This window comes from Protobothrops mucrosquamatus, unplaced genomic scaffold, assembly GCF_001527695.2.
Source record: "Protobothrops mucrosquamatus isolate PMUCROS unplaced genomic scaffold, P.Mucros_1.0 scaffold69, whole genome shotgun sequence".
In the NCBI taxonomy this organism is placed as follows: domain Eukaryota; kingdom Metazoa; phylum Chordata; class Lepidosauria; order Squamata; family Viperidae; genus Protobothrops; species Protobothrops mucrosquamatus.
In genome coordinates, this window is record NW_015386447.1 from 1,397,167 (window position 1) to 1,412,373 (window position 15,207).

A 15,207-nucleotide genomic window follows, 5' to 3' on the forward strand; every position below is an offset into this window, starting at 1 on the left:
GGTTAGATCTGTCCATGTGACATTAAAGAGTTTTCATCATTTCTTGTGCCTGCTAGTTGCTGTTCATGGATGCGTTCTGCCAGTCTTCTGCTTGTTTGTCTACATAGTGGTAGTTGCAGTCATTACACTGTATGTTGTAGATGACTCTTGTTTTTTCTTCTGGGGCTGTTGGGTCTTTTGGTTTACTTACAATGTTTTGAAGGGTTTTAGTTGTCTTGTGTGCTATGATGATTCCATGTGGTTGTAGTAATCTGTTGGTGATTTCTGAGATATTCTTTTGTATGGCAGTATTATTGTTTTTAGGGCTCGTGTTGGTTGTGCTGTATTGGGTTGGAAAAGTTGCATGGATATCCATTTTGTTGGAATATGTTATATAGATGCTCTGTTTTCTTTTTTGCTATTCAAGGTTGCTGCAGTGAGTTTGTGCTTGTCTAAATAAAGCTTCTCACAGTTTCTCTTATGGGAGGCTGGACTGTTGCTCTGGTAGTGAAGCACTTGGTTGGTGTGTGTGTGGTTTTTCTAGTTTGCCACTGTAGTCTCTGCTGATTAGGATGTCTAGGAGAGTACTGAATTGTTTTCTTGTTCTCTGGTAAACTGAATTCCTTTGAAGATATTATTGATGGTTCTGTGAGTGTTCTCTTATTGGTCCTTTTTTATTATAGTGAAGGAATCATCTACATATCCATTCCACATTTTGAGTTGTATTTGTGGAAGTGATGTTACCTAGTTTGGGTAATGAAATGTCTGCAAGAAAATAACCAAGTTCAGAGAGCATCAAGCACCCCTCATTTCAACCTTGAACTACAAATATTCTCCTTTATTGCTACCTATGCTTCAGATGAGAGCAAGGTAGGAAATGACACAGAGACAGTTCTTGTGAAATGCATACATATTTGTATGTGTAAACTGCATTTACTAGTAACATGATTACTGATTAGCACATTTGGTTTGTAAAACATTAAAAATGAATCATATCAAAAGCAAACATTATATTATTTAATAAAATGAGATACCTTCTACCAACCAATGTAAGATAAGGAAGAGTATGCTCTATTTCATATTCAAATAATGATTTAAATTACACTTCAGAAATTTCTCCAAGCTGCTTCTCTGGTGTTTTCTACTCGTTTTACTTGATTTCATGTTACAAGGAAAAGAATTACATGTAGATATCTAAAATCAGTTCTAAAAATTGATATACTATACATCAAATTATAGAATATTTCTTGGTTTTATCTATACCCTTGATTGCATTATATTCTAAATGAACTGAGAAGTTGAAACATACAAAAAATAAATCTGTCCTGTATCCCTACTATTCTTAACATTGGCTTAATGTCTACAGGTTAATGACTATAGTGACTTCCACAGCAAAGCTTAATATTAATGCCACCATTATCAACTAAATGAAACAAAATCCATTATTGGATATTTCTTTCAATGTGCATGCAACTAACTATATGCATGAGATATAAACAATGCAAAGTTAAGAAATCATATGTTCATTTATACTGGTTTGGACAGTTACAGATGATCTTTAGTCATTAGATATAACACTGGAAAATAAGGGTTAAAATATAAATCGTAGATATATAAAAAAGGCTAGTACTAAAGCACTAGACAGGGAGTCTATGAAACACAGTACCCATTTCTTTATCCATGTCTATAGAATGTGGTATAAAACAAGGTCTTTTTCAGTGATCTGTGTAAAGAGCACATAAATATATATAAGGGAAGCAAGTTGCCAAGTAACTGGGCTGGATGATTAGCAAGACTTTAATTCTGGCTTGATGACTATTAAAAAGGTCAGTACAATTATGCAGTACTACAATAAATGGTTGGCCCCATATAAAGCACATTGTAGTGGTTTATATGAGTTTTCCAATGCCAAAGTTATTCATGCCAAGAAAATTTACATTTAATACACTACCAGAAGATGATAATGCTTCTTGCCACAGAGGTCAACTAGGTTTCTAAGTAAACAGAGAAGATTTGTTATTTACTAAGAAAATAGTGACTCCAGGGGCATCTCTATTTTTCACTTTAGAAATGTAATCAGTCATACAACAAACTTCCCAATTCCATCTACTCAGAATATCACAATTTAACTATACTTTGTTCATTCATTAAATGTAACACCACTAGTCACTGCATCAGAATTTTCAAAGTTTTCTCCTGATTCAGGTGTTACCAGAAAAACAGAACTAAATTCCAACAACAAACTTTACCTCTAAACTTCTATGACTGCTACTAACTAGTATCTTCATACATTAGTAGCAATGCAATGCATTTATACATTGAATAAAAATAAAATCAAAGAAAAAGAACAACCAAGAAAACAATCAAAGCATCCCAATCATTCCATAGCATTTGGAATGATTTTCCAGCCAAATAGGATGATCAACATAGCTAACATACACTATCTTAAAATCATGGATTAAAACAAACCTATTAATACATAACTGAAAGTACATTTTAACTTCTCCACTGCTCCTGCATACTAACAGCCAATCTAAAACAAAATTACCCATGTTCCTCCACCTCCTTCATTCAGGAGGAATATGAAATCATGTGTGCACCTTGTTGCATATGTTTAAATGACTGATTAAAAATTGAACAACCTCAGCACAAACAACAAGTCTAGTACAACCCAACAGCAACCCAAATATTTCTCTAGGGAATTCAGCTGGGAGGAATTTTTAGGCTGGATAGTACTTCAACGTGACCTCAGTAAACCAAATGCAGCAGGAACCAGTTGAAATAAGCAGACCAGGAAAATAATCATGGATGAAAGGACTCCAACTGATCTATTATTAAAAAGCAACTTCTTTAGCTAGAGGCTCATCTTCTTTGTCAAAGTAATTTCCTTAGTAGGACATGTAGCAGCCAGAAGTGGTCAGATTAGTGCCTTTCTACATATTCTCAAATTCCTTTCAGTTCACTGCCACATATGTAAACACAACACATTTCTCAAATATAGGACCAAACAAAAGCAGCAGCAAAGCTTATCCCCTCTGTGCTTACATAACAAAAAACCAAGACAGCAAACACCAAAACTAAAAGGAATCTTTGGCATCAAATGAGTCTTTGGTAGAAAATGAGACTGACTATAAATCCCAAGAGCTCCCATGAAGATGTTTACATATGAATTGCCTTATTAACTCTTTATTATTTTTATGAAAAATGGACAATAAAAATAGCCCTTGCTATGATATTTCCTAGAAAGAAAAGAATCCTTTATTACTGTTTATTTTTCAATACTATTTAACCCTTCATATTGTATTTGGAAGAAATATGTATTTCATATATTAATCAACATTTCATAAGAGTATTAGATGCATCTTGTATCCTAGGGTAAAACTATGAACATATTCAGTCTCATGTAGAGCTTCTGGAAACTTCTCTGGCCCTGGAAATAAAATGGTAGGGTTTTTATGCTACAGAGCATACTTTTTCATCCTTGTAGATACAAAGAAATTTCTCTCTCCCCCCCCCCCTTTGTTTTTTTTTTTAAAAAGACCCTATTAAATAGGAAACATTTCATTTCAAAAATGTTGTCAGAAGCTGTCACGTATTCTAATAATTGGAATTAAACAAAATCTAGTGACATATTTTCTTATTCCTGTAGAAGATATTCTTCTTATGGTGGAGAGAAAGAGAGAGAGATGTTTTCTTAAGAAGCCCCCGTAATCAGTGGTGGGATTCAGCCAGTTCGCATCACTTCGGCAGAACTGGTAGCTAATTTTTTGTTGCCCAGGCCCAGAATGGACTTCCGGAAGCAGCATCCACACAGAGAACCAGTTGTTCACATGTTTGAATCCCACCACTGCCTGTAATTGATCTGAGGTCTATGTCTATTGCTATACAGAAGCTGAAGCTATTTGTTGTTTGCACATTAATCTCAAAGAAATAAACAAAATGTGTTTGAATTCATAGTAAAGAAATGCAAATTTGATTTAATAAGTGTTACAGAGCCCTGGTAGGATGATTCCCATAATTGGAATATAGCAATTATTTCAGAGGAACAAAAGGAATGGAGGGATGGGAGTTATACTAATGCAAATCTGCTTGGAGATGGGAACAGGCATAAGGGGTTAAATGTCAACATGTAAGTGATTATATTATGTAAGTACTACCCACCTATATACTTATGTCAGACATTATCATAAATTTGCAATTGCACTGTTTCTGTATGTCGCACATAGACCATTAATTAGTATGAATTCTTTAGATATTACCTAGGCACAGAACATTAATAGATATTTCCACTGATAGTATTTATTAGGAAACAAAAATATGAATATAAATATAAATTTAAAGCAGTGGTTCTCAACCTTTCTAATGCCGCGACCCCTTAATACAGTTCCTCATGTTGTGGTGACCCCCAACCATAAAATTATTTTCGTTGCTACTTCATAACTGTAATTTTGCTACTGTTATGAATGGTAATGTAAATATCTGATATGCAGGGTGTATTTTCATTGTTACGAATTGAACATAATTAAAGCATAGTGATTAATCACAAACACAATATAGCAATGCTCGCTGGAGAAGCTTACTCTTCCTTGCTCAAAAATGTTGGAAGGGAGGGAAGGGGAAGGAAGGAAGATTGAAAAGGAAAGGAAGGAGATGGAGAAGGAAGGAGATTGAAGGGGGAAGGAAGGAAGGAAGGAAGGAAGGAAGGAAGGAAGGAAGGAAGGAAGGAAGGAAGGAAGGAAGGAAGGAAAGAAGGAGAGAGAGATTGAAGGGGAAGGGATGGAGATGGAGATGGAAGGAAGGAAGATTGAAGGGGAAAGGAAGGAGATGGAGAAGGAAGGAGATTGAAGGAGGAAGGAAGGAAGGAAGGAAGGAAGGAAAGAAGGAGAGAGAGATTGAAGGAGAAGGGAAGGAGATGGATGGAAGGAAGGAAGGAAAGAAGGAAGGAAAGAAGGAAGGAGAGATTGAAGGGGAAGAGAAGGAGATGGATGGATGGATGGAAGGAAGGAAGGAAGGAAGGAAGGAAAGAAGGAAGGAAGGAAGGAAGGAAGGAAGGAAGGAAGGAATGATCTTTGGAGAGTCATGTTTTCCCAGATGGTGATGAACTGCAACTCCCAGCATTCCTCACTCTTCCACAGTGCTTTTTAGGGCTGCTGGGGATGGTAGTCCAGTAAGGTCTGGAGACACACACAGATGCCATAGCAGGGAAAATTGGCCGGGTAATTGCTGCGGCTTTACTTGGAGGCATTCTGCAGCTCCTGAAAATCACTTTGACCAATTTTCCCTGGTTCAGCAAAGGCAACAAGTAATAAAACAAGCAACAGGTATTGGTAATAAAATAGCCCAAATTGTCCTTTCCAGCGCAGATGAAAAGAACCAGGGAAAGGGAAATCGCGTCTGCCTCTTTGACCAACAGGAGGAGACGCGGTAGGAAAAGCGTGGCGTTTTGGCTTGGGCACACAGCCTTGCCTGCAGGCGCTGCCAAGGACACACAAGCAGCTCCGCACAATTGCCCGGGGAGAGGGGGAGGCTCTGGCGGAGAGCCTGGTGGAGAGCCAAGCAGCGTCACCTCCGGGGCCTCAGAAGCCGCGCGGAGGATCCGCGCGCCTCGGAGCCGCTGGCCGCCCTCTCGCGCCTGCCAACCTGGAGCCCTCCATCCTCATCCCGGCACCTCTTGCTCTCTCCCAGCTGCCCCTCCGGGACCTGCCCGCCCCTTCAGCCTCCTAAGCGCCATCGCAGCGGTGGGGTCACGGGAGCCCCTTTCCATGCTGCGCAGCCCTTCACCGCCAAACCCTTCCCCGATTCATCGCACATGAGAGGGGCGCGGCCGGAGCGCCAGCTCCCGCTCGGAAGATGCCGCTTCTCCCCTCCCGGGCCGGCTGGCTGGCCTCCGACGCACATGCGGGCATCGCCGCCACCTCACCCTCTTCCCCGCCGCCTGGCCACTTCTGAGACATGGAGCCCGGCGAGCTGGGAAGGAGCTGCTCCTGCCCGCCAGCCCCAGGGCTGCGCCAGGCGCCGGAGGGCCGAGGCGACCTCCGACGATGAGGGAGGTGGGCCGGGTGGTGCGCGGGAGGCTCCGGCGCAGTGCAGAGGGCGGCCAGGCAACCAGGAGGCGTGGGGACCGGCTCAGCTCAGCTCCCTCTCTCTATTTCTCTCTCCCTCTCAAAGATCCTTAAAATCCTTAACAGTTATGCTTGGGCAGAAGATTTTTTTCTTTTACAGATGGCGTGGGTGGGCCCGACATTCACGGGCAGGCAGGACCACGCCCGCCGAGCCGTCACCTCCCCACCACCCTCCACGCCAGCCGGCTCCGTCGCCAGACCTCCCAGCTGACAGGCACAGGTCCAGGGGTCGCCAGCTGACAGGCGCAGGAGGTAGGCACTGCGGCAGCCTCCCAGCCACCTGCTTCTTCGGCTGGACGCAGAGCCGAACTCCTGCGCCCGTCAGCTGGGAGGTCTGGCGACAGAGCCGGCTGGCGTGGAGGGTGATGGGGAGGCAGCAGCTCGGTGGGCGGGGTCCTGCCTGCCCGCGAATGTCGGGCCCACCCGCACCATATGTAAAAGAAAAAAATGTTCTGCCCAAGCATAACGCCAGCAGTTCTGTGCCATGGAGGCTTGAGACATGGAGGCACGGGACGCGGAGTGGCGCGGCGCCGTGGGAGGCGGCAGGACAAAAGCCAATAGAATAAGAGGCAGTAGCACAGCTCATGAAAAAGGGGAAAAAACACACACACAAAAATGCCGGACTGCGTTTCATAAGGATTCTATGAGGAAAAACTCCAGGACTTTGGCAACCCCTGTGAAATGGTCGTTCGACCCCAAAACGGGTCGTGACCCACAGGTTGAGAACCGCTGATTTAAAGGAAAAACTTTTGAAAGGAATAAGAAAATTGTTTCACTTAGTGTTCAAAGTTTATCTAGACTATAATCTTGATTTCAGATCTGTTTTGCTAGATACAAGTGTGCAGTGTTTCTATGGTGATAATTCTTAATATGCCTCTAAGCCTTTTGCCAATGAAAATATGTGTGATAAAATGAACAGAGATTTTTTTTTAAGGAAAAAGGCAGAAAAGGAAACCAAAATACAGTACATACATGGTATAAGGGGCCAAACTCAGATACATTCATTCATTACAGCTGCACCTTTCTTCCTGTCTCATATGGGATGGGAGGGGGTGTACATTTTTAGGAGTTCTGCATGGAGTAGAGTAGAACCTTCCCTCCTTTCATATTTCTGTGATCTATTCTTCAATGCTACAGCTGTTTTCTCTTACATGAAGAGCTATTTAAAAATATACATTTAAAGATTCTGCGCCCAGCACAAACTCCATATCCCATTTTTCCTTCTGAAATCCTGTGCCTTCCTCCAGTGCTAAATTCCTAAACCAGTTAGGGGATGTGGCTTTAAAAATTAATATGTGTTATTATGAACAGAGAAGCAAGATGTAACGGGCTGTGAAAATAACCTTGGGAAACAGGAGGAGGAAGAACAGCAGCCTAGACAATGGTCAGACAAAAGATACCTCAGCCCTCAGAAGGAACAGGGCTGTGGAAAGCACCTCAGAAGAGATTCTCTCCCCCCCCCAGTTTTCTGCAAAGGGAGGGCATGAGAGGAGAGGACTACTTTGAGATTAGCAATATTTTGTTACTCTAGCCTCACAATAAAGGTAACGTTAGTATTCATGGTTTTGGCTTCTTGTTTAGATTGGCTCAAAGGGCTCACATAAAGTCATAAATAAGTCATTCCCTCACATGTTTGGATCTCCTATTTAATCAGGGAAACAGGTGATTAAGTAAATATAGATTTTGATGTTAGTTCCAGTAGAAGAGAATATCTGTAGCTCAAGGTTGAACTATAGAGTTTTTGGTACTCTCAAAGCATGGTTGTTTGCTTGCAGATATTTCATTACCTACTAGGTAACATCATCAGTGCCAGTACTGCTAATTAGTATTGATTTTCTGTTATCATCAACAAGTACATAAACATATTTGCTTCCTACGGCAGTCCTTTTATTGTTTATGTAAATGTACAGTACATAACACATATACATTAGTGTGTGTGTGTGTGTGTGTGAATTGAATACTGTAAATTGAAAGAAATCTCATCCCAAGAAGTTCCAGACAGAAAAGAGTAAAAGTTAAAGAAAAGCTTATATCTGATCTGTCAGTCCAATCTAAAACTGTCAATACTGATACTAGCCATTGATCATCAGAGCCTGGAAAAGCAAGCTCTGAAAAAACAATCAGCAGCAAGAAAATTCCGCTATCAGATGAACTTAAAAAAAGAAAGAATATAGCAGCTGTGTTTTGTCTTTGTTTTGATTTTTTTTACTCCTAAGAGGAAGAAACATTTCTCCTACAGATGGATAAATGCCAGATAAAGAAAAAACCTGAATCCAAAAATGCTGGATTAAAGATAGAATAATAAGTAAAAAGCTGGCTCTAAGGCTATATGAGAAATTAAATTTATATTTAAATTTAAATTAAATGTATATTGAAAAATCATCTGAGTTGTACTGATTTATTTGCCTTTGTTTTCCTATTTCTTTGTTTTTGTTCTTTGTGTATAATCTTGTCTGAAAAGCAGTCAGTTGAGACAAATCTCTTCAATTTAGTTGTGCCATTTTTATTTTTGTTTTCATTTCTCCCTTTGACTTTCACTCACATTAATTGCCTAATCTTGTTATCCATAATAAAAGATTTGAATTTATTTACTGAATCAACCCACTCATTCTGTTACATTGACCACCAGGAGGCACCGTGTGACTGGTTTCATTCTAATTTGGAACACTCTTCATCTCCATTAAGCTAAGCACCACAGAAAAGTCAAGGGACATTTACTACTCAACTGCTTGAAAAGTAAACCAATCCAGAGAGGGATTGGTCCTGAAGAGAATGAATGCTGGCAGCAGAACAAGCAGGAGAGAGGGAAGATTCAATTACATGATTGTGGGTGAAGGAACTACAGAATCCTCCTGAGTGTCATCATTTCCTTGTGCATTTTTGTGCAAGCATATGTCCACAATACAAAACCATAAAAAGTAACTTCAGAATTGATCCTAAAAAAACAGAGTAATTTAATTTCTGATTGATAGAAACAGGCAAGTTTTATTTCAAGGTAAAAAAAAAAAAAGTAAAAGGTGTCCCTGTGTATTTTACTCCGCTAGTTGTTATCAACTATAGGCGGCAGTCCTCATGTCTGTTTCTGTAAGCCATTGAGCCAGCGCTGTCCAAAGACATTTCTGTTACCTTCTCGCCAAAGTGGTACCTATTTATCTACTCACATTTATTTCAACAAGACACCAAAAATACAGAAAAGAAAATTATATTCACAGAATTCTAAGGATATTTAAATTCATTCAACATGATTGCACTTCAATCTTGTTGAATTCAAATATACACAGAAGTGATAATATTCACACAAATGAACACCACCAAGAAATCCAAAATAGTGTGTGTGTGAGTGTGTGTGTGATGGCTAATATTAATAGGGCTGGCATGTTTTGTGGATGCTTTAAAAGATAGCATCAAAACACAAAGATATGGGAATTCGTCATTTTAAAGTATCCTGTTCTGTTTTCATGGTTTTGCTTTAAGAGCTTGCTTTAAAGATGCAGCTGCTTTAATGAATCAACTTGGAAAAAGCTTGAAAAACGTCATATTAAAACAGATCATACTTTTTTCCCCTTTAAAATGACCAAGTAGTTTTCTGAAAAAGGGAAAACCATTCTATCAGTTCCTCATTTTTAGGGCTAACACATTTTTCAGAGTAGACAAGTAAAATGCAGGAATTAAAGTCAATGAAAAATGACTAATACACATAACAAAAGCCCAAAGGCTACACATAGTGCACTCTACCCATGTTCAAATGATGGCTACTTATCCATTCTAAAGTGATGGTTGAAATATACTGGTACTGACACAGTGAATTAGCTAATATTGTTGCTTTAGGCCATGCAGTTTAGATGTTCTTTTCCCCTGAAGAAACTCTGCTGCAAGTCTGTGACTTGATTGTAATAACATGATCTGACTGAGTCAACCATTCCCTTAGCCCTATCCATTGGTAGCATTTAATTACAAGGGAGCATGAACAGCTGGAAGCTGAACAGCTGTCAAATCTTGGAAGCTGAACAGCTGTCAAATCTTGACTTTTGGGGTGGCAGCAAATGAAGAAAGGTGAAAGAAGCACAACAATTTGTGGCAACTGGATTGGGATTAGCAGCACTGTGGATTAAATTGGTTGGTAACATACATATCCCCTTTCTCATCTGCATTCAGTGGAAACAAAGAGAAAAAGTGACAGAGCACCTAAGAGTTCTGCCTTGTCTAGAACTTTCCTTTAGAAGTAGGGAAATAGATGCAACACTTTATTAAACCACTCAGCCCTATTTATACGACACATTAACCAAGGAGATGTAATTTAGCTCTAATCAGCTACCTGGGATTAATTGATGGGTTATAGGTAATATCCTTGACTCAGCTGGATGGAAAACACCCTTGGCCTAGTTGTGTATGTCATATGAATAGACTTGTTTTCAGAGAACCAGCAATGGCCAAGGTATGAAAGATAATAGAAAATTTATTAAATCAAGTTGTGAGTGACTCTTGTTCCTCAATATTCCTTCCTTCTGTTCTCTACAGAATCATATTGTTGGAAGGGATCATTTAGATCCCTGAGTCTTATCCCCAGTTCACTGTGAACCTTTTCTTTCCCTCCCCCATCCAGCTACAGACTGTGCAGTCTCTTAATCTGGACCTCTTTCTGGGAAAGTTCTGTGTTGCCAAATCTTCCCCATTGCTCCTGCAGGTGCACAATCCATCACAACACAATGGTCCTACTGTTGCTGAGTACAGATCTGTTCAGCTAAGGAAAAAGTCTCCTTTCTGACTCTAATAATCTCACAGGGTGGACCACATCTCAGGAAAGTGCCCAAACTTTTCCAGGAGCAGAACAGAGATGGAAGGCAGGGCATAGGGTAAAAAATATTCTAGGTTACATGCTAATTAAGTTGTATCTGGTGCCAGAGTCTATTAGGGTTTGCAACTGTATTGCTGCCTGACTTTGAAGAGTAAAATAAATGACAACATATTTGACTATAGTTACATATGTCTAGGATACATTTGGTACATTTGATGTTAAGACTCATTGTTTGAGTGACACCTTTTCTGACAACCCAGATATGAAATGTTTAGGGTACCTCCTTGCAAAAAAAACCCCCAACCCTCTGATATCCAAACAGTCTGCATTAAATCAAATCTGGGTATCAGTGGAAGACTGAAGAAACTGGCAGAGTAAAAGGAGGAAGGAAAGAAACCACTATTCACTTTTGTCCTTCCCTCTTCTTACATCCTCGCATAAGAGATATCAGAAGTTGAGAATATCTGCTGAATGGGTTTCCTCATTATTACATCTGACAGTCCTTGTTTAAGCTGGTAAATAAAGCCTCTTTTTCATGCCAGGCAATATCCTAAACTAACAGCTGAAAGTCAGTAATATTGCACTGCGTGCTTACCTTATTGGAAGTGAAGGATTTCACAGTTGGTGGTCACTTGCTTGACTAGATCATTAATATTAATCCTCAGGCAGCAAGGCAGATACTTAGTAATGAAGGTTTGTGGCTGCTGCAGCTGCTCTAGCAATGACTGACAGAATTTGGGCCAGGATTGTTAGGGACATTGTGATTGTGATCAATTTTGTTCTACCTAGTAAGTTACCTGGTTTATTTTGGAGTAAACTGATCTATCTGTATCACAAATTGATTCAGGGCACAAGCTCTTTTGTAACACTGAGAATATAGGTAGTAAAATTTTGCTTTCAGACTTCATGCCAAGCATGACAATAAATTTGGTCTTTCCAGACACTATGAAACTCACAGATATGGCAAAATCAGATTTACTGCAGATAAAGTGCAAACCATATACACACAAAATATCCAAACACAGAAACCTCTGTACATATGTTTGCTCCAATGTTTAAATTCTACATCTTTCCCTCCTGCTTTTCAAGGCAATGGCCACTTTTCCATTATCATGGCCTTGAACCCCAGAGACATTTGCTCAAAATTTATATAATAGTTCTTTCTAGCCTGCTGGTTTCTGGCTCACCATTTTCAACATTTATAGCTCTTATCAAGGAGGATAAAGAGAAAATAAGTTCTAATTAAATCCACATTTCCTGTAGTTTTAAATACATTCTAAATTCATAAATAAATAAGTTCTAAATTCATCTATTATTAGTTCCCTTGCCTCTACTTTACTAGTGAATACAATTGATATATTCCCAATGGTAATCAGTTTCCCTGGGAAATAAGACAAGACTTAAGCACAACAGAAGCACAGTAGATGTTCAGTAGAAAAATTTATTCACATATAAGTATTCTGTCTGTTTCAAAAGAAATATCAATCTCCTCAAAGAGTGGGATTGACAGGCTTGGGTACTCCTTGATTTAAGTTATTAAATCTGGTCTGATTACAATTAACATTGCATAAACATCAGTTGTTCATCCAACTGCACTCTTTTTTAGTAGAAATAAAAAAAATCCTCCATAATATTTTACTTCTGGATATGCACTTTTCCTTTCTTTAGAAAAGAACACTTGCTGTTATCAAGCAATATATCTAGATTAGATTAGCAAAATAACAGGTTAGAAAGATATGGTTAACAAAATTAAAGAAAATTATCTGAAAAAGTTTTTCCCCTTTATTTTTAAGAAATATTTTTTTATTTTTCCAATTATTTTTAAGAAATTGGTAGCAAAATCTTTTCCACTAGTTGCAAATTGGAAGGGGCTGGAAATTTTCAGTCCCAGAAAACACTACATATGGTTAAAACCAACATTATTTTATGTACTTACCATGGACTGTAGATACCAAGAGAATTGTGAAGAACAGCAGCAACTGTGATGACCACATGACTGTGGCCCAAAATATAAAATTATTTCAACAGTGGAAGTTCTCAGAAGAAAAATATAATGATTTCTCTCTGATAGTAGTCCTCTCGGGGATATTCACTTTAATCACAATTCAGTGAAGCAGGCGTAGAACAGAACAAACTAGCACTAAAACCACCTTCGACAAATGTCCAAAACTCAAAACCTAGAAATAAAAATAAAAGTTATAGTTAATTTAAAAAGTACAGTAAGTGATGTTATTACGTTCAACATAATCACTGTAACATCCGATTTAAAACTGTATCAAGAGGTTAAGAGTATATTTGGACATTTTGATAATCAAAACAAAAAACATGACAAGGTCAAACAGTATTGTGCTGCTTTCATCATATATATAAATATACTGTATGTTCTAGAGAATCTTGACATTATGGGTTTAAATACTGTACATATGATTTGTTGGAATTACCATAGCTCTTTCACTGAAAGAGATTTGAGAACAGCCAGGAATGAGAGAGATTAAATAGTTGGGAATAGGGTGAGGGAGTAATTAATTTAGGTATATGTGTCCTAAAGTACCTTGAGATAAATTCAGATTCTTAGCAACTATCAATATATTATCCTAATGAGATAAGCCTTAGGAGGATCTCTAAACAGTCAATTCAAAACTGTATCAGTATGGACCAATATTAAATGTCAATTTTAAAACAGTCATCAGATTAAAGCAGTAATTTTATTACTATCTTCTTTATTCTGCATCTATTTATTTCATTGTCTCTCAGACAGCTGTTATAATCAGTCAAGTAAGTACAATTTTACTTCAGATTCTTTTTTTTTATTCAACTGTTATGGCATATGCCATTATAAATTCAGACAGAGGTTATCAGCAGCAGGGTGATTTCATCAGAAAGATCAAGTAAGCATTGCAATGTTCCATCCCTTATGTACAGTGCATTCAGAAAGCATTCAGACCCCTTTCATTTTTGTTAATTTTGTTATGCTGCTGCCTGATTCTACAATTGTTGAAATTCATTTTTTCCTCATTAATCTACACTTAGTACTCCATAGTGACAAAGTTAAAACAGAAGTTTAGAAATGTCTGTAAATTTATTAAAAAAGAAAAAACTGAAATATCACATTGGCATAAGTATTCAGACCCTTTGCAACAACACCTGAAATTTAGCTCAGATGCCTCCCATTTCTCTTGACCATTGCTGTCATGCTTCTATAATCTTGATTGGAGTCCACCTGTGGTAAATTAAATTGATTGGACATGATTTGAAAAGGCACACACTTTTCTATAGAAGGCCTCACAGTTGACAATGCATACTGTAACAGAGCAAAAGCCATGAGGTCAGAGAAACTGCCTGCAGAGCTCAGAAATATGATTATTGCAAGGCACAGATCTGGGGAAGGTTCCTAAGAGCACAGTGGCCTCCATAATTCTCAAATGGAAGATGCTTGGCACAACCAGGACTCTTCCAAGAGCTGGTTGCTGGTCAAAATGAGCAATTGTGGGAGCAGGGGCCTTAGCAAGAGACCAAGAACCTGATGGTCACTCTGACTGAGATCCAGAGATCCTGTGTGGAGATTGGACAGAGTTCTAGAACAGGGTGTCAAACTCACAATATCACGTGACATGTGTTGACGTATTGTGACTTTTTTTCCATTGCCGGCAATGGGGTGGGCACGGTTTTGCCATGATGTATCTGGCCTGCGGGCCAGCAGTTTGACACCCCTATTCTAGAAGGACAACCGTCACTGCAGCCATCCACCGATCTGGGCTTTATGGCAGAGTGGCTAGATGAAAGCCTCTCCTCAGTGCAAAAAAGCACCCAAAGGACTCTCACACTGTGAACAACAAGATTCTCTGATGTCATGAAACCAAGATTAAACTGTTTGGCCTCAGTTCTAAACATTATGTCTGGAGGAAACCAGGCACCGCTCATCACCTGCCCAATATCATCCTAACAGTGAAGCATGGTGGTGGCAGCATCATGCTGTGGGGGTGTTTTTCAGCAGCAGGGACTTGGGAGACTGGTCAGGGTTGAGGGAAAGCTGAATAGAGCAAAATACAAGGATATCTTCAATGAAAACTTGTTCCACAGTGCTCAGGACCTCAGACTGGGCCGAAGGTTTACTTTCCAATGTGACAATAACCCTAAACACACATCGAAGACAAGCCAAGAGTGGCTTAGGGACAACTCTGTGAATGCCCTAAAGTGGCCCAGCCAGAGCCCTAGCTTATACCAATGTGATATTTCTGTTTTTTCATTTTAATAAATTTACAAGCAATTCTAAAATTCTGTTTTCGCTTTGTCATTATGGAGTACTGAGTG

The 15,207-nt window shown here is 39.2% G+C and overlaps 1 protein-coding gene across 1 annotated transcript in view; it reads right to left on the bottom strand.

The window, feature by feature from the left end:
• The window catches only part of ADGRL3 (adhesion G protein-coupled receptor L3), a 410,528-nt gene extending 397,621 nt beyond the window's left edge, over window positions 1–12,907 (bottom strand). The window contains exon 1 of the mRNA XM_029283374.1: window positions 12,833–12,907. Coding sequence (XP_029139207.1) covers window positions 12,833–12,890 — 58 coding nt within the window. The 5' untranslated portion in view covers window positions 12,891–12,907. The remainder of the gene's footprint in view (window positions 1–12,832) is intronic.
• Between the last annotated feature and the right edge of the window lie 2,300 nt (window positions 12,908–15,207).